Raw genomic sequence first — 19,352 nt, 5'->3', positions numbered from 1 at the left:
CCTTCCAACTCCTTTTCTGGTTTGAGTGCCAAAAAAGGAGCGACAAGAGAAACAGCTCTCATACCTGTTGCTCCCTATTGGTCCATGAGATCATTGTTTTCTGAGATAGTATAGCTAGTCGTAGCCGCATCATGGACTCATGAGATCATTGTTTTCTGAGATAGTATAGCTAGTCGTAGCCGCACCATGGACTCATGAGATCATTGTTTTCTGAGATAGTATAGCTAGTCGTAGCCACATCATGGACTCATTCTTGAAATGCCACCTGTGGGGATTCCAATCACGGCAGATGGTCTGGTTTGGTCTAGGGCAGATGGTCTGCTTTGGTGTGGGTCTAACCACTCTTTGAGCAAAGGTTGGAGGCTCAGAAATGCTATCCTGGGTTCTCTTTCAAGATCTACCTTCAGGAAATTTTCATGTTTAACTAGGTGGCAGTAGCAGCTCTTGCCAACATGCACTGCCCAGTTGAGGCATTCATAGTCGGTGAATCAGATATTTACAGCGGCATCTGTCACTCTGCCCTAGCCCACCCACGCTGGACATAGACGGGGCTTTCCCCTCCCCCCTGCAGCAAGGGCTCATGGGACAGATTTTTCCCATGAGCCCATAACACAAAGAGGGTACTGGGCAAAACCTTGCCCAGCATTGTGCTGCAGTCTATGGGCCACAGGGCCTCTGAGAAAAGGCACCCTGTGCTTATTGGGCACAGAATGGGGCTTAAGAGCATGTCAGCAATTTACGAATGAGTATGTTTCTTTCTGCTGTCTTACATCAGTTCTACTTTAAAGGGGTACACTTGAAATTATGTCTGGCCTGCTGCTAAACAAATAAACAGTGCTAGCCCAGGACCTGGAGCCAGTTTTGTGAGTTACGTGAGTGTTCTGGGAAGCCATTGATGGGAATTAGTGCCCAATACAAAACACATGGTGGATTTCCTTCCAGTAAATATGGTTATGATTGATATGAATCAGTGATTTGGTACTCAGTGCCTTGATTGGTAAGTCCAATCATTTCTGAGACATGACATAAAGTTCCTAACATGAAATTCAGCTTTTATGGCTGCCATGTGCTGTGTCAACATCTTTATTGAGCTCTCCACCACAACCCCAAGCTCTTGTACCAGATCAACCACCACCAGTTCAGAGCCCAATAGCACACATGTGAAATCAGGATATTTGAATCCAATGTGCATCATTTCACGCTTGCTAATGGTGGATTGCAATTGCCATTTTATTGCCCATTCAACCAATTTGGAGTAATCCTTTGGGAGCTCCTTGCAATCAATCTTCCCGGATACATCAGTTTTCTTTGTATACCTTTCTTTGTATACATAAGTATACCTGAAGGAGCGTCTCCACCCCCATCGTTCTGCCCAGACACTGAGGTCCAGTGCCGAGGGCCTTCTGGTGGTTCCCTCGTTGTGAGAAGCCAAGTTACAGGGAACCAGACAGAGGGCCTTCTCGGTAGTGGCACCCGCTCTGTGGAAGGCCCTCCCACTGGATGTCAAAGAGAAAAACAACTACCAGACTTTTAGAAGACATCTGAAGGCAGCCGTGTTTATGGAAGCTTTTAATGTTTAATAGAATATTGTATTTTAATATTTTGTTGGAAGCAGCCCAGAGTGGCTGGGGAAACCCAGCCAGATGGGCGGGGTATAAATATTAAATTCTTATTCTTATTCTTTGGGTAGTGATTTAAAAAAAAAAAAACCATAGCAGAGAGGTGGAAAAAATCAATGTAATACAGTCACTGTCACGGAAGAAAAATGTAGGTTCTCATCCATCCCTTAATTCCTCCCTTGCCCACCCAGCAACACAGGAGATCTTGTGTATACTTAGATTGAGCTTTCTAAATAACCAAGGACTCGGTTTCATGCTTGAATGAAGCCCAGTTTTATTTTAGCAAAGCTGTAAATTCAGGCATGGAAGAAGATAATCCAGAATATGTGCCTGTCACCTTATCAAAACCTAATTAAAAGCTAGCTGGCTGAAAAGTTTCAACAGAAGCCTGGAGAAGGGAAGAGAGCTATATTTAAACAACTGAAGAGCTGTCACGTGGGAGATGCAGCAAGTTTGTTTTCTGCTGCTCCAGAGGGTAGAACCCAAACCAATGGATTCAAAGTACAAGAAAAGAGGTTCTGGTTAGGTAGAACTTTCTGATAGTAAGAGCTATTTGACAGCAGAACAGACTACCTTGTAAGGTGATGGGCAGTCCTTCACTGGAGGCTTTTAAACAGAGGTTGGATGGTCATCTGTCATGGATGCTTTAGTTGAGATTCCTTCATTGTCGAAGATGGACTGGACCCTCAGGGTTCTACAGTTCTATTATTCTATTATTCAAAGCATTAAGGGTTTGGCAAACGCTGGTGAACCCTTCAAATATTGAGCTCTTCCAAGCTTTGCTACATTCTGATACGGATTTATGAATATAGTGTCTTTTTCTCCTCTCTCTCTCTCTCTCTCTCTCTCTCTCTGTGTGTGTGTGTGTGTGTGTTTTCTCTCCTCTCCTCTCTTCTTTTCTGTTCCTTTTTTCCTCCATTCCTTCCTTCCTTCCTTCCTTCTTGAACCATCCTGCATAGGCAGGTGGCAGTGGAGGCTGCTTCCCTTGATTTGGAAACTAGTATAATGGAAACTAGCAAGCAAGCTGCAGACTGTTTTGGATCGACACATTCTGGAGTTTTAAAGAAACACCACTGCCGTTGTTTTAAAGACAGAATTAAAGTTGTGTGACGTTCTGTGCAGAATAAAGAGAAACAGGACACATCACGAAGGGTGTAATTTGCATAGCACGCAGGAGGGAGCAGCCAAGATGGGGCCCAGCTTTGTAAATTGCTCTGGGTAGATGAGCTTGAAGAGCAATGGCCAAGGCAAAGCAGGATTCTTTCAGCAGCCTGGCCTGTTCCAACTGCTAGGCTTAAGCATGAGAAATGTAGTGGACAGGGAGACCCTTCTCGCAGGTGACCCGGATCCTCTTGATTTTGCTTTTCCCCTTGTACCTGCAGAAGACTCTGCGGAGGCCTTTCCCCCGGGTGCAGATGGTGATCGGAAAGAGGGTCTTGCTGGTCTGGTTCCCATCTAGGATCTTCCCTCTGGAATTGCAGATGGAAGTCAGCTGCTGTTCGCTGGCATGGATGAAGGTGTTGCCTCGCTGGCAGTTCAGGTGTCTCCGTTGCATCATCAGGTTGCAGTAGGTGCTGTCACTCTGCAAGTCAGATTTCGGGTTGTCCTGGTGCCTCTTCAGGAAGTCAGTGTAAGATGTAGCCTGGCTCCATGGGAGAAGGGTGGTGGCCATGATGACGAGCAGGAGAAGAAGGGCCCTATGGTGAGGGCTCGTGGGAGACATGGCAGCGTCCTTTTGTGCTGGGTATCTGCAAAGGCAAGCGATAATAAAGCAACACACATGCTAAGCACTATATGCTAAAGCAGGAGTGAGGAACATTTTTTGCCTAGTGTGGACCAGATCCTGAGCAACCCCAGCCAAAGCTGGTCACTTTGACAGGTGGGCAGGGCAGCCCAGCTGTCAGTCACCTGACAATCCCTTTGCCAGGGAGCTCCTTTGCTATCTGCCCCACAATGGATGGGGCACTACTTGTGGGGGAAATGGCAGGGCCTTTTTGGCTGTGGAATTGGCCATTGGAAAGATTTCCCCTGCAAGATTTGTTTTTAAAATAGGGTTTTATATTCCATTGTGATCCTTGCCTGACAATAATATACCCATTTTTGGTCTGTCTTTGTGCATCTGTGACTGTTTGGAGAGTGGCAGGTTGTTCCTTTTAAACTTGTGAATTCCAGAAAAGAGATCACAGACATTATATTTTCTGTCAAGGTATTTTTCCACTGAGGACGACAGGAGTGTCCCAAGAAGTCTGTGTGACCATTATGATCACCACATTGAACTGGCACCAAGCTGTTGTCATCTTGTGTGTCTCCTAAACCTACAGTATACTAGCTGACTCGTTTGTATAAAATGTTATTTTGTCGAAAGGCTGTGGGATGGAGGTTCCCCATCAGTGCACTAAAGGAAGTTGCCTTAGACCAAACGAGACCACCAGTCCATCTAGTTCAGTTCTGTCCACACTGACTAGTAACTGTACTCCAGTGCTTCAGGCAGGAGACTCCTGCAGCTGTAACTGGAGTATCTGATTCTGGGGACTAAGCACAGTTCCTTGAAGCACATGCTCTTGCATTGAGCTATGGCTCATGCTAGAAAGACAGGAAGGGGATGAGCCGAGGCTGCAGAGTGGTCATCCTAACCCCATCCTGGCAAATGTCATATTGTCGCTGCTGAGAGACCACTGCTGCCATGTCCCTCTCATCCCATTGCTGTCTCTATCATCCCTCTCCATTTCCAATCCCCTCAAAGCACAGCAGAAACATGGACTATTTACTCCTAACTAAATTGCTGGTGTATTTTATTTTATTTATTTTATTTTATGTTATTAACCTACAAATTGCTGTGGAAATGTGGAGAACTAAATTTAAGGTTAAAAAAATAAGAAACTGAGAGAACCAATACTGACAGATCCATCCATCTTTACCTCTTAACATTCGTTCACTTCCCTTTCATAGTCACATTTATAGTGCCTAAACTTGCAGTATTCTTCCCCCTAAACTTGCAGTATTCTTGTGGGTCCCTTGAGGATCCTGGTGATTCGGAATATGAATGCCTGCATAAGCGTTGCTAGTTTTATTCCTGGCAGGAACACTGAACCTTTAATGTGTGGAAATTTAGCAGGTGACAAGCTTCCTTGTGTGGAGATAATGTGCTGGAAAGAACTTGACTTACTAGCAAGTCGTGCTGTGAAGAAATGAATTTTCCAGCAATAAAAAGGTGAGCATACTAAACCAGAAGTGCTACCTTTTTAGGGACTGAGTAATTCATACAAAACAATATTTGCATCTAGTGACAAGTGAGCTTCCACAGGCTCAGTTCAGAGTGACTGAGGTGATTAAGCAGGACTATTTCTGTGAAAACATTAGGAAATAGCTTGGCTTAATCCAAGGCAAGCCAAATCAGCTCAGACCTTTTAATGTCCCTATTTTATATTTCAAACCAGATGACTCGAGTCCTTTGACATCTTCAGTTGTGTTTCACCTCTGAGCACTACTCATGGGCAGAAACCAGGAGTTCTGGCTAGAGGGACACATGTGCATCTAAATCTAAAGGGCTTTCTCATGGCATTAGCAACAAAGTTAATAAGAATATGCAAAAATGAATTGATAATGGATGAAAATATAGAGTTATAATATGTTAAGATATAGAGTTAAGATAAACGAAAGAGGGTAAGGATTTGCTGATTTGATTATTTAAATGGGAATACAAAAAGGGGAGGTGTGAGGAGTCCAAGGAAACAAGCTAATGAGTTTAAAGTTATTAAAAACGGATTTGTTTTTTAATTCTTTTTTATCTATTTGTTTTTTGTATTTTGTATTTTTATTCCTCTTTTTTCTCTTTTATGTATTTTTCTATGTTTTCTTTTTTGTATCTTTTTCTTTCTATGTGACTTTGTTCTATTTTGTAAACTTATGTTTTTGTAAAATCACAATAAATATCTTTAAAAAAAAGAAAAGAAATGCACCTGATAAAGGAAGACACAGGAACTCACTGAGCAGAAAGAACAGGAGTTTGGACTAGTTGGCCCTTTAGGCTGATCCAGGGGCTTATTTTATGTTCTTAATGTTTCTGGGAAAGTCTAAAGATTGGATCTCCCAAATAAGGAAATGCCATTCTCTTGTCGTTGCAATGATCAGACTGCCCCAGCTCCCATTTGTTACCTGAAAAACTGGCTCTTTACTTTTATGGAGGGATGTTATTGGAATGCCATAGCTTTTTCAGCATTCATCCTGATCCCAATCTTTGATATGCACAAACACACATAGACGGACACACAACTGAACAAATGTCACCTCCTACCCTCAAGGTCTCGATCAAGTACAGCAAAGAAGCTGTAGCTCTCCAGACATCTCCAAAGGCTGAAACTCGGAATAAGTATACTGTATTTTTCCATGTATTAGACATGTATTTTTCTTTCTATATGACTTTTTTCTATTTTGTAAACTTATGTTTTTGTAAAATCTCAATAAATATCTTTTTTTAAAAAAAAAAATCTAAAGGGCTTTCTCAGTCACACAGACTCATCCATTCCATTCCTAAACTCCATGCATCACTGATGGTTGTAGCCTTCTGGGGAAACGAGGCACGATCCATTACTGCAAACTTACCCAACCTGTCAAGCGTCTCCCTTTTTGGCTTCCTCCTAGATGAATGAATGCAGCTGTCAACAGGGCTGAGGACTCCAGCAGGAACAACCTTCCTCTTCTCAGAGTTCCTATTATATAGAGCTTGCAAGCCTGTTGTCATATGAAGAAGTTTAAGCTGTCCTATGAGTTCCCTGTTTAAGTAATCCTGCACATAGCAACTTTCTGGCAGAAGGTTGCTGAGTTATATAGCATGAAATTAGGTGGACAACCTACACCGCCATCTTTGGAAACGAATGTGTTCAGCCCTTCTTCATTATGATCAGTGCCCGACTTCAGGCAATCACCACCAGGATTTAGACCCAGGATCTGTTTTCCTGGGAAGCCCATAAGCATGACTAAAATGCTTCTGGCACAATGGAACACCATGACAGAAACCAGAGCACATAAAAATGCCATTTACCTTCCCACTGCATTGGTACATATTTATCTACTTGCACTGGTGTGCTTTCAAACTGCTAGGTTGGCACACGGGTGGCGCTGTGGTCTAAACCACTGAGCCTCTTGGGCTTGCCGATCAGAGGGTTGGCGGTTCGAATCCCTGTGATGGGGTGAGCTCCTGTTGCTCTGTCCCAGCTCCTGCCAACATAGCAGTTCGAAACCTAGCTGGCCACATGACCTGTAAAGCTGTCTGTGGACAAACGCCGGCTCCCTTGGCCTGAAAGTGAGATGAGCACTGCAACCCCATAGCTGCCTTTGATTGGGCTTAACCATCCAGGGGTCCTTTACCTTTTTTTTCTTTTTTTTAAGGTTGTATAGTTACTTATCCCCTTGGCTCAGGGGTCGTATAACTCCATATTCTCTGATGAAAATAGAGTCATCCCAAAGGAAATTGGGACATTCTGGGGTCAAATCTGAAAATAGGGACATTTCGAGGGTCTGCAAGCCTATGTGTAAACATGAAAAAGAAATGAGATAAAGGTTGGGTGTTGCCTTACTGTGCAAGGTAAAAAAGGTAAAAGGTAAAGGACCCCCGGACAGATAGGTCCAGTCAAAGGTGACTATGGGGTTGCAGGGCTCATCTCGCTTTCAGGCCAAGGGAGCCGGTGCTTGTCCACAGACAGTTTCCCAGGTCATGTGACCAGCATGACTAAACTGCTACTGGTGCACGGAGAACTGTGGCAAGTGCCAGAGTGCACAGAAACACCGTTTACCTTCCTGCCACAGTGGTACCTATTTATCTACTTGCACTGGCGTGCTTTCAAACTGCTAGGTTGGCAGAAGCTGGGACAGAGCAACGGGAGCTCACCCCGTCACACAGATTCGAACTGCCAACCTTCCAATCAGCAAGCCCAAGAGGCTTAGTGGTTTAGACCACAGCGCCACCCACATCCAACTGTGCAAGGTAACATTCTGTGGGTGGGGGAGAAGATGAGAGAGGAGGGTTGGAGGCTGCCTTGCTGTTGTGCATGGCAACATTAGCTGAGGGAGGGAGGCAGAAAGCAACCTCAGTGCCATCTTTGTAGGTTGCCATGGCAGCTGCTGTGGCAGTGTAGCAGCCTCGGCAACTGGCAGGTGCAGTGGCAGGATTTGCTGCTCCTAGACTCTACTGGGATCCTGCCACCTGAGGCAACCACCTCAGGCTGCCATCCCTGATGTTAATCTCCCCTTACTGTGCCCCTGATCTAATTCTACCTGCACACAGTTGCTGCTTCTTTTAAAGGAAAGACAAAGAGAGGGCTGGTGTGGTGAACTGGTTAGAGTTTCAGACTAGGATGTGGGAAGCCAAAATTCAGAAGTTAGACTGGCCATGCTTTTCTCCTCATTTCATCCCCACAAAATGTTCCACAGCTGAATTTCTTCCAGTCACAAAGTTTAAAATTGGAGCAGCTACTGCCAGAGGTGGTGCTGGTAGCACTTGGCATTTGGCAGAAGTACAAATTGACTTTCTTTGGGCCCAATACCACATGGAGCAGTGGAAGCTAATAACGTATTGGCCTGAATATAAGCCTCACTATCCCCCCAAATTCTGACCATAAAAAGTTCAAGTGTGGCTCATATTCGCGACCTTACGGTATGCAGCCAGGAGCGTGGGGCAAACAGTGCTAGGAGAGCGGCAAAGTGACACCCGCCCCATGCGTAGTCCCCCATCCTCTCCCCCAAGGCCGGAAGGGGGAGAGCGAGGAAGGGGAATATGCTGTCAGCAATGCGGATCCCACCCCCCACCCCCACCCCAGTATGCAGCCAGGAGCAGCGGCTTATATTTGCATATTTTTTTTCTATTTTCTCTCTCCCTCCTCCAATTTTAAAGTTGCGACTTTTATTCAGGTGCAGCTTATACTCGGGCCAATACGGTATAATATAATATAATGCTGTTGAATGGGGTGGGTGAAGACAGTCTGGGTTTCTTCAACAGATCAAGGCTCTTGTTGGAACAAGCTTCCAAAAAAGGAGATGCCCCAACTTGTCCGAACCACCTCCAGTTTCCCGATCTTTCCTGTTGAGCAAATGGCCATGATCTCCTGGGTCCTGCAATCGTGTTTTGTAACTGTCTTCTGTATGTGCTTCCAAACCACCAACTGACTAATAGATTGAGACACACATGTAGAGGGGATAATAACCTCAAAGACCTGTTACCACAGCACAGGAGAGGGGGCCTCATCCTGTAATGTTTCACCAGGGGAATTTCACAAACAAGGACAGAGATGGGGTGGCCTTATTTGTTGTATATGTCTATTTGAGCTTTTATGGCCCACCTTTCAAGGATTAAATTCATTTAGCTATTTTATTTAACAAAAAAGAACCTTTTTTGAAAACTGCTTTGAGGTTTTTTCTACAATCAAGTGGCGTGTAAATTTTATGAAATAAATAAATAAAATTCACAGACCACCTACACACACACACACACACACACACAGAGAGAGAGAGAGAGAGAGAGAGAGAGAGAGAGAGAAAGCTCTCTGAACAGTTTACATAAAATAATATACTATTTTATACTTAAAGCTGCTGTGGAATGGTGGGTTATTAAGTGGTCAATCAATTTTGGCATTTTCTTACACATACCAATATAAAGTAGACCTGCCTACGATCAATGATGTAGAGTTCCAGAAAATACATAGGTGCTTCCACATTAAAAGCGCCCAAACCTTGCAAATGTGAAATGAACTTTATGTGGCACTTCTAAATGTATCAGTTCTAAATGTAGCAGGCAGCAGACCAGGAGGCTTCTCCAGCTCTTAATCGGTTGCCAAACATAAATGGCGAGCTAGAAAAAAACCACAGCATGGTATACAAGCTTTTGGGTGACACAGTGCTCTTCTACTGGCTAGGAATTAAGGAAACAAAATGGCTCCAGGGAGGCAAGGCATTTTTTTCTGGTGGAGTGCATGCTTTCAAGTTGCCCATGCAAACTTCAGTTGAGTAGAAATGCGACAGAAGTTCAATTCTGTACTCATTTAAAGACAAATCTATCAAGGTCCTTTGACTTTACATGGCTGCCGAAATGGGTGTGGGAGCAACCAGGCTGGATGTAGGGCTGTCGACTTTTCAGCCAGGTGTTATAGCGATGCCTGCAAAAGATGCTTGTTCTATAGATATTTGCATGTGAACTGTTTCTCCCCAGACCATAAAACACTCCATGTGCAGATTTTGGGTTTTGTTTAAAAGCTGAAAGAGCAGGTAAGTCCATTTCCACTCAGCACCCTCTGATCCTACCATGTCCAATTAGCAATAATTCATGGATGAGAGCCAAAGTAGTAATACACTGAGAAGAAATAGAAAAGGCTTGGAAAGGAGGAAGCAGGTAAGGCTGCTGCTGCTGATTCATTCTGAGTGAATTTATACCTCACTTTACAGTCCTAATGACACCTACATGCCTAGATGGTACAAACAAACCCTCTCTGTTTTGTTTCCCGGGGTAATTTACAAGCTGACAGCCCCTCTGGAGTGAAGGATCCCATCAGATCAATCATGTCCAAACAGCGCCTCTTCCTAGCAGCCTTCCTCCCATTTCTCTTCCAACTTCCTCCAACAACATCTAAGCCAATGCCATTGGTTCCACAGCTCTATCTGCAAGAAGCAGGACACTTTTGTGCCTGGCCATTATGGTACTTCATTGGCTAGGGAGTTGACATTAGTAACCTGAAGAGAAAAGGAGCATTTGTGGTGGACACCAGCCAATGGCAGCACCCAGACGGGACGTGCAAACTCTGCCAGAATCCCTTGAGGAAGGGTCAGCTGCAGAAACTCCTTTTTTTTTTTTCTGGGCGGCAACTTTATTGCTGTGCTAGGGGACTTACAGAGCAGAGGGTAGGAGCTCCGACCTTCTCAACACACCCCCTCAAGGAAGGCAACCAGTCGCTTTTCCTTCGCAAACATCTGCGACACAATCCAGGCACTTGATGCAAAGCGGAACTGGCTGAGAGCTGTGCACCTGTTCCCACTTGCCCTGAAGGAGTACAAAGGTGCCACCACCTCAGAAGGCAGGGGGAGAGGAATGCATGGGCCCACCGGTCCCCATCAGCACCATGTCCCTGTCTCCTCAAGCCCTGTCAGCCGTGACGAGGGTGGGCCAGAATCACGAGGGGAGTGTGCGCTGCCATTGGCAGCAGGCCATCTTTGGCGGAGGAGTCGATGTGCCCATGCGCAAGAGCCAGGAAGGCCCCAGGGAGGAGGCTGAAAGGCAGCCACTGAGCATCCGGCAGGTGGGGGGGTGCACATGGCAGGAGGCTTAGCTGCAGAGCAACAAAAATGTCTGGTCAGTTGCCGGGGGAGAAGCTCCAGGCCTCCCCCCACGGTTTCAGAGCTCATCTAAAGCATCAAACAGCATTCAATAGAAAGCAAAGACAGAAACATCTGGAGGGCATCAAATTTGGAGAGGGGACGGTGGCCTGGTTTAGAAAAAGCCCTCCAATAAAAAGGGTTTTGAAGCTACACCCCACTAAGCTCCACAGGAAAAATGAGCAGGGCAAGGAGCAAAAGATCTTTCTAGGGAAGCTAGCTCTCCAAAGGCAGGCAAAAGTCCATAGACGAGTGTCCAATGATGCGCTTTTGGGAGGGACGTGTTCCCTCAGAGGAGCTCTCCGGGGAAGCAGGGGAGCTATGATCTTGCCCCTTGGAGTGGGTAGCTGGGGGTAGGCATCCATGTGCTCTCCCAGCTGGAACTGAGCCAAGGGGGGGCTTCTTCCAGCCATAGGGTGGGGCTCTGAAGTCCTGACAGCCCTCAACCCATTTCATGGAACCGAAACAACAAAGACTCTGGTAACACTGTAAGAAACAGAAACTCCTTTTAGCTGGCATGGACTGGCAAGTACTTCATACATATCATCAGGATGTCAGCAGTTCCATTGAGAATTTGGATATGGATGTCGTGAATTCAATGGCCAAGGAGGTGAAGAACAACTGGAAAGTAGGTTTGGAATTGGATATGGTGGTGAACAAAAGAGGGATGAAGCTGCCCAGGGCCTGGGTAGCCCTTGCAGGATCTCACTCCCAGATGACTATTTTTGCACATGAGAAATCTCAGGAGGACACTTATAGTTTTGTGAGGCAAGAGGTCTTCTGCGAACACTACAGGTGAGCAATATTAGCCCTCTACAGCCACAAGTGACCACTCAGAGAAAGTAATGAGACGAGTACCCTTAATAGAGACATCCTTGTTCTTTGCAGCACAGTATATTATAAAGTCACCAGCATGTGGCAGAGAGAAATAGATAAGCATGCTTTAGGTGACGTGTAAAGTATTGTGTGCTTCCCCTTTTCTGAGTTGCAGGAAATTCAGGGAGGCCTTTACAAATGGAGGGAGCATATTTCAGAAGACAAAGAGCTGTGTACATACCATAGATTTAAAGCACATGATTTAAAGCGAATACTTCTGGGAGCTGTAGTTTACCCTACACAAAGTTATAATTCCCAGCACTCTTAATAAACTATAATTCCCAGGATTCTTCGGAACAAAACCCTGTATAAGCAAAGATATGTTTTTGTTCTCCTGGGGCAAGACTGAAGCACATAATAGTTTCAGAGCAAGTTATTTCAAGGCAGGATTCGAAAATATTAAAAGGATGTTCTTGGCAAATAAATTGATGGAATGTTCCACCCCCAAAATGCAGACCCCCTTGATATTAAAATTGGGTCTAATTTTATTCTACAAAGTTTCAGTGTCCATTGCAAATGCAACAAGGGAGAGCCCTCCTTCATTCCTCTCTTAAGGTGTAGCCTCAGAGAAGACAACCCATTCATCACTATTATTGCCAACAACCTCATGTATGGTGCAAAAATCATTTTCCAAATGCCATGTATTTAAACAACATTTCTAAAAATGCCCACAACACACCATTAAAAGTTTTGTCTGTGTCTAGAGATACCACATTTTTCTGAAGTCACAGTATATCATACTGAATGCCCTTTGTTTTTTTTTAAAAGATATTTATTGAGATTTTACAAAAACATAAGTTTACAAAATAGAAAAAAGTCATATAGAAAGAAAAAGATACAAAAAAGAAAACATAGAAAAATACATAAAAAAGAAAAAAGAAGAATAAAAATACAAAATACAAAAAACAAATAGATAAAAAAGAATTAAAAACAAATCCGTTTTTGTAACTTTAAACTCATTAGCTTGTTTCCTTGGCCTCCTCACACCTCCCCTTTTTGTATTCCTATTTAAATAATCAAATCAGCAAATCCTTACCCTCTTTCGTTTATCTTAACTCTATATCTTAACATATTATGACTCTATATTTTCGTACTGAATGCCCTTTGGATCAAGTCAGCAATATTCCATTTGGGAATAAAGCCTGTCTGAATAAAGCAATAAATGCATTTAACATGCACAATGTAATTGGCAGTAACAATTTGCTGGCCACATCCCTGACCATATATATGAAGGAATGTCTCTACCCCCATCGTTCTACCCAGACTCTGTGGTCCAGCACCGAGGGCCTTCTGGCAGTTCCCTCACTGCGAGAAGCCAAGTTACAGGGAACTAGGCAGAGGGCCTTCTCGGTAGTGGCACCCGCCCTGCGGAACACCCTCCCACTAGATGTCAAAGAAAACAACAACTACCAGACTTTTAGAAGACATCTGATGGCAGCCCTGTTTAGGAAAGCTTTTCATGTTTGATGTATTACAGTATTTTAATATTTTTTTGGAAGCCGCCCAGAGTGGTTAGGGAAGCCCAGCCAGATGGGCGGGGTATAAATAATAAATTATTATTATTATTATTATTATTATTATTATTATTATTATTGGCTATGCTGATGGGAGTCCAGTGACTTATGGACTCCACAAGCTTCTCTTCCCTCACACGAATGGAAGCCTGTGGGTGTGTGTCGTGTGGGCAACACTATAAACTTTGTTTATAGCACTATAAACAGCGGGTGGTGCTGTGCTCTAAACCACTGAGCCTCTTGGGCTTGCCAATCGGAAGGTCTGCAGTTCGAATCCCCGCAACGGGGTGAGTTCCCGTTGTTTTGCCCCAGCTCCTGCCAGCCTAGCAGTTTGAAAGCACATCAAAGTGCAAGTAGATAAATAGGTACCACTCTGGTGGGAAGGTAAATGGCGTTTCCGTGCACTCTGGCTCCCGTCAAAAATTTATTGATTGAAATAAATCTACATTGAAATGCTGATGAATTTTCATGAGATGAAAAAGGCTAAGAAATGTGGGGAACAACATTAAAGGAGGAGAAAATGAGAACTGAAAGAACTAAAATTGACAGATCCTTCCTTCTTTAGTTGAAACAGAGTAAAAATATGTTTGTTATGTAAGTGTGATTGTGTGCGAGAGAGAGAGAGAGAGAGCGCGCCAAAAAAGCAATATGATAGCCAGAAGAGAGAGGCACGGTTTATATAAAACCCAGTCTGGCACAATCCATGGATTTCTTCCTAGGAAAAAGTTATGAAACTTTTGGCAAAGTTTTCACTGGCTCAAAAGCACAACAGAGTGGTAAATCAGCAGCTTGATCTGTGTGGAGCTGAATCCAATACTGTCCCCCTGGAAAACGTGAGTCCTTTGCATTCCTTTCTCTCCTTCCCTCTGCTGTTTTGCCTTTTCCTCATTATCTGAAGGAACCTGATTTGCATCTTTCTTCCATTGTCGTGTGGACCAGTTCTTGGATTCCTGTCTCCTGCCACACCCAATTGCTGCTGTTTTCTTTCCTAACTGGTGAAAGAGAAAATGGAGGATGAGGCATGGTTAGACCGCCATAAGGATTCCAGGGACAGCACTAACTTTTAACCCCTCTGCCTATTTTCATCAGAGCACCAGGAATACCATGTGATTTAAACACACCGTGTAGCAAGAAGACCAAAGTTGATTCCACTGTTTTCCAGTCCTGTTTTCCTGCAATGGACTTCAAATTCACATTCCTAAATGACAGAAACGGGTGTGGGTCAGGCATGGAGCAACCAGGATGGCAGTAGGGCTGCCAATTTTTCAACCAGCTGCTGCAGCTGTGCTTGTAAGAAATATTTGCACGTGAACTGTTTAACCCCATGCCTAAAAACACTTCATATGCAGATTTTGGCTTTTGTTCAAATGTTGAAAGAGCAGATCAATCCATTTTCACTCACCAGCCTGTCATCCTGCCCGGGGCAATTAGCGATCCTTATGGGGTGATATGCAAAACATAATTTTGGCTGCCTCCAGAATGTCAGCACAGTTAAATTCATACAAGGCACGCTGCAACCATGGTGCTGCAAATCTACTTCAAACACAATAATGCACTTTTGTGCTTGTGGAAGAGAAGGGGAAATGCACCAAAAAGTGTGAAATGAGTGGGTGAGTAATGGGAAGTTGTGAATTAGGGTGGATTCAGGAGGAATGTTATTTGCCATTTAACCCCCTCCCAAATAAATCAGAACAAATGCTCAATAAAGTAATAAAGTTCAGGCATAGTGTTCCCATTACCACCTTAGAGAACAGTGAAGCTGTTTTTTTAACTACTACATTTCACAGTCCCCCCCCCCTTGCTGTTCACATAGGCTGTTCATTTCTGTTTGTGTACTAACCAGGGGGTATTGATGGGAGTAGGGAGTGGGTGGCGCTATGCTCTAAACCACGGGGCCTCTTGGGCTTGCTGATTGGAAGGTCGGCAGTTCAAATCCATGCGATGGGGTGAGCTCCCTTTGCTCTGTCCCAGCTCCTGCCAACCTAGCAGTTCAAAAGCACACCAGTGCTAGTAGATAAATAGGTACCACTGCAGCGGGAAGGTAAACGGCGTTTCCATGCGCTCTGGTTACTGTCATGGTGTCCCATTGTGCCAGAAGGGGTTTAGTCTTGCTGGCCACATGACCTGGAAAGCTGTCTGTGGGCAAACACCGGCTCCCTCGGCCTGAAGTGAGATGAGCAACCCCATAGTCGCCTTAACCGTCCAGGGGTCCTTTACCTTTACCTTTTTTATTATTGATGGGGGTGAGGGATGTTATTCCCTTGGCAAACATGTTCACATTTTTGCTAGAGAAAAATTAGGAGTGACTTAAGGACTCCTTTTGGCATGAAGCTGGATTGAGAAACAACACCTCAATTTATAACAAAGTGCAGGATACACACTTCATTTTGGGTAACGTCCTGTGAAAACACAATAAAAATGAGACACTGGTAACACAGTGAATGCACAGTGATTGGGAGTGTGACCACAGTCTTGGTCTAAGCATTGTGCCAGCAAATCAGGATGAATTCTCAATAAACAGGTCATCTGGAAGAGCCCATGGTGTGAGACCCCTATTCATTTCTGAAACTCAGTGCTGCCAGTGGAGCACCAGACTCCTTCCTCCTGTATCATATGCCCATCCTCCTCTGAATCACCTATAGCCTTATTGCAGGGGGAAGGGGAATGACATGTTCAGCTATCAAAGCAGTACCCCTCTCTTCTCCATGTCTATGTTCGATTTATATGAATGCTTATTAGAATTTGCACATCTCATCTCTTCTGGGCACAGAGGGAGAGGTTGTGTTCACTGTGCAAATGCCAGCTTAGCAATTTTGTCACCGCACTGCCCTCTCGTGGCAAAAGTAAGGGCACACAAATTGTCCTACTAAAAACTGTGTATACTGTATACGCTGCACTAGTGGGATGCTATATACTTGCAGTACCACTTGTGCAATTAGGACCAGAATCTCTGAGCATAGGTCCAAAATATATTACATATGTTTAGGCGCCCCATTAGTCCAGCATTTTCAGCAGGCAGCCCATACAGAGAATGATCTAAGTTTTTTTAAGTTGTGGACCTTTAAAAAACAACATTTTAGAATTGTAGATATTCAAAGAGACTTGTTAAAAAAGGAGTATAAATTAATATTTCAATTAGGAACCTTATATCCAAAGGGTTTGAATACTGAATTCGATCTGGAATGCTATGTATGAGTTAATATGTGTACTGTTGTTTGGTTGTAACAGAAAAGAGATGCTGCACCTTTAACCATGTAACCATGTGATGATTGATTCTATACTCCTGTATTGTATTTAACTGCTTGTTATGAGTCTGAACACTAGTTGTGTCTGTGAATACTTTCTTTATCCTGAGCAAACCGTTTTGTATGATTGGGTAAGGTATAGTATAAGACTGATATTTTCTAATTTTTATGGTTTACCACACATTGTAATTGGAGTGCTATTTTGTATCATGCAGCTTTTCGGACCAATGAAGCATGTAGCGAAACCTGTAATATAACCGGAGAACAGGTCTCCTTTTGCCCACTTGCGTTATTCTCACCAGGGGGGTGGCTTTGATTTGATTTGATCCATGTACCCGGCTTTGTGTTTCCAACTCAAGACCCATTGAAGAACATCTCATCCAGCTCAATCTTTGAAAAACAGTTTTGAAAAACTTTTTCATATTCTCCAGAGTGCTACCCTTGCCGTTGTGGCAGTATGGGGTTGCCATTCTGTGATTGGACTTACGCTACTTGTTGAATGGTTCATTTATCCAGTCCGTATAACGTTTAGTGTACATGTAATTTGTTAAGATAGAGTTGTACACTTATCCACTCCATGTTTACATTATCTCCAGGCTTTGTCTTGCACATGGCACCTTAGTATGTTTGTTTTTTGAATGGTTATAAGTCTATCTCTATTCTAGCTATTATTCTAGTAAATTTGGTTTTATGCTTATAAGCCAGTTTGTGGTGTTGTTGTTGTTTTGTTGTTTCTTTATCTGCTGCCATAACTTATTTTATGCATTATAATATGTATTATGTATTATATTATGCATTATAATTTATATTACAATCCTAGGTGCTGGGAAGAATGAGGCTGTCTGAAGACGTCTGTTGCCTATTCCTTGTGGTCCTGCTGGTTGATCTACTCCCTGAGTCATCCTGCGGCAACAACCCCCGCTATGAGAAGTTTCTGAACCAGCACCGAGACGAGCCCAGGAGCTGCTTCCACGGCCGATACTGCAACACCCTCATGGGCAGCCGTGGCCTGACCAAACCCGAGTGCAAGGAGGTAAACACTTTCATCCATGGCTCCAAGAGGCAGATCCGGGCTGTGTGCGCCGAAGGAGGGCTTCCCTCAGGAGAGCTGCGGAAGAGTCGGCAACACTTCAGAGTCACCACTTGCACGCTCCGGGGGGGCTCCACTCGCCCACCGTGCGAATACAAGGAGAACATTTCGCCCAGGTACATCGTCATTGGCTGCGAAGGCGGCTGGCCGGTGCACTATGACGAAAGCCAGATTGTGACCTCTCTTTGAAGCACCATTGGTAGACCTGAAGGAATCTCTCTTCCCTGTGTATTCATCAAATTCTGTATCCCAGTATCCCAGTACAAAGCCCAAGTACATGAAATAGCTGTGTTCACATTAATCCATTGAAACCTTCCCTTGCCTCGACTTTTCCTTCCCTCTTTATTTCTCACCTCCCCCATTCTCAAATAGATTGTAAGCTCACTGGGGCAAGGAGTTGCCTTTAATGTTTGTTGCTCTGCAAAGCGCTGTGTATACGGATGACACTGTTTCAACGCTAATATTGTCATTGTTAATCATGGCCACCACCATGGGATCAATATTGAATCATATGCAGATTAGGCCCACTGAAATCAATAGGGCTTCACTGAGTCATCACTGGTATTCCAAACAGTAAGGAGACTACCCTAAATATGAATGAGACTGAATCTGATCCAACAAGTTTACACAATGGTACCTCGGTTTTTGAACGTCTCCGTTGATGAACATTTCGATTTTCGAAATGCTTCAGTTTTCGGATATGCCTTGGAAGTCGAACATGCAACACAGCTTCCACTGAATGCAAGATCCTGTGGCCTAGCTGTCAGCTATTGAGTTTTTGGTTCTCGAATGTTTCAGAACTCAAACCGTCTTCCGGAACAGATGTCGTTCGAAAACCGAGGTACCACTGTAATATCATTTTACAGAAATAAGTGACAATGTGCTGGAATATACTGTATTCAGCACATGTGATTGGGAAGTATCCTGGCAGCGCTACGAGTTACCATGACATTATTGAATCGTATCGCTTTGAAGAATTTCTTGCTGCTGTTTGCTTTATTTCTGTGCTTTTGTGTTTGGTGTTATAATGATTGTGATGTTTTATTTTCAATGCTGTTGTGATTATTGTGAGCCACTGCTCACAATATATATATGCTACACATATATTGGCTGCACATGTAAAAAGAAAAGTAAGGACTATATAAATACACATTAAAAACCTTACAAACCTTTTTTATTCATTATCTTTAAATTAGAAGTGAATAAAACATTGCATATGAACAAATTAAAGGCTCTCAAGTTTGTTTCTTAATCATTCATTTTGTGGCATATATTTTCACCCAGATCTAGTTTTTCTTAGTTGATGACATTCAGGACAGGCATCAGTCAGGTTTCCAGTCACAGAAATCTGCTATCATCAAATCCACTTTTTCTGTGCTGGAGAACTCTCGACCTTCTTCCCATCTTTCAATGTTCTTAAACACTCCTGCTCCCTCTCGGATTTAGGCATACTAGTTTAGGAAATCTTAATTTAAACATTTTTCTATAACCAGGCTTTAGGCGGATTAACATTCTATGTCCTTTTAAATGTGTTTGTGGTAAAGGGGGTTATTGTTTTGTTTTGTTTGTTTTATTAGGTATTTTGTGTTCTCATTTTGTATCTTTATGTTGTAAACCGCCCTGCGATCTTCAGATGAAGGGCGGTATACAA

The 19,352-nt window shown here is 43.7% G+C and overlaps 2 protein-coding genes across 2 annotated transcripts; one reads left to right on the top strand and one right to left on the bottom strand.

Annotated features, from left to right (window-relative positions):
• Positions 1-1,876: 1,876 nt before the first annotated feature.
• On the bottom strand, positions 1,877-6,622 carry LOC310748358 (ribonuclease-like). The gene is made up of 2 exons (XM_083584081.1): positions 6,222-6,622; positions 1,877-3,367 (listed from the first exon to the last, which is right to left on the bottom strand). The coding sequence occupies exon 2, from the start codon at positions 3,340-3,342 to the stop codon at positions 2,914-2,916; it is 429 nt and encodes a 142-aa protein (XP_083440207.1). The 5' UTR covers positions 3,343-3,367; positions 6,222-6,622; the 3' UTR covers positions 1,877-2,913.
• Positions 6,623-14,010: 7,388 nt separating this feature from the next.
• LOC310747562 (ribonuclease-like) lies at positions 14,011-18,931 on the top strand. Its single transcript, XM_083582043.1, has 2 exons — positions 14,011-14,199; positions 17,432-18,931. Exons 1-2 carry the CDS (start codon positions 14,095-14,097, stop codon positions 17,888-17,890), a joined length of 564 nt encoding a protein of 187 aa, XP_083438169.1. The 5' UTR covers positions 14,011-14,094; the 3' UTR covers positions 17,891-18,931.
• Positions 18,932-19,352: the final 421 nt, after the last annotated feature.

This window comes from Podarcis filfolensis (assembly GCF_964270895.1).
Source record: "Podarcis filfolensis genome assembly, chromosome: 13".
Taxonomy (NCBI): Eukaryota; Metazoa; Chordata; class Lepidosauria; order Squamata; family Lacertidae; genus Podarcis; species Podarcis filfolensis.
Note: the sequence above shows the minus strand (reverse complement) of the source record. Positions and strands in the feature narration are given on the sequence as shown.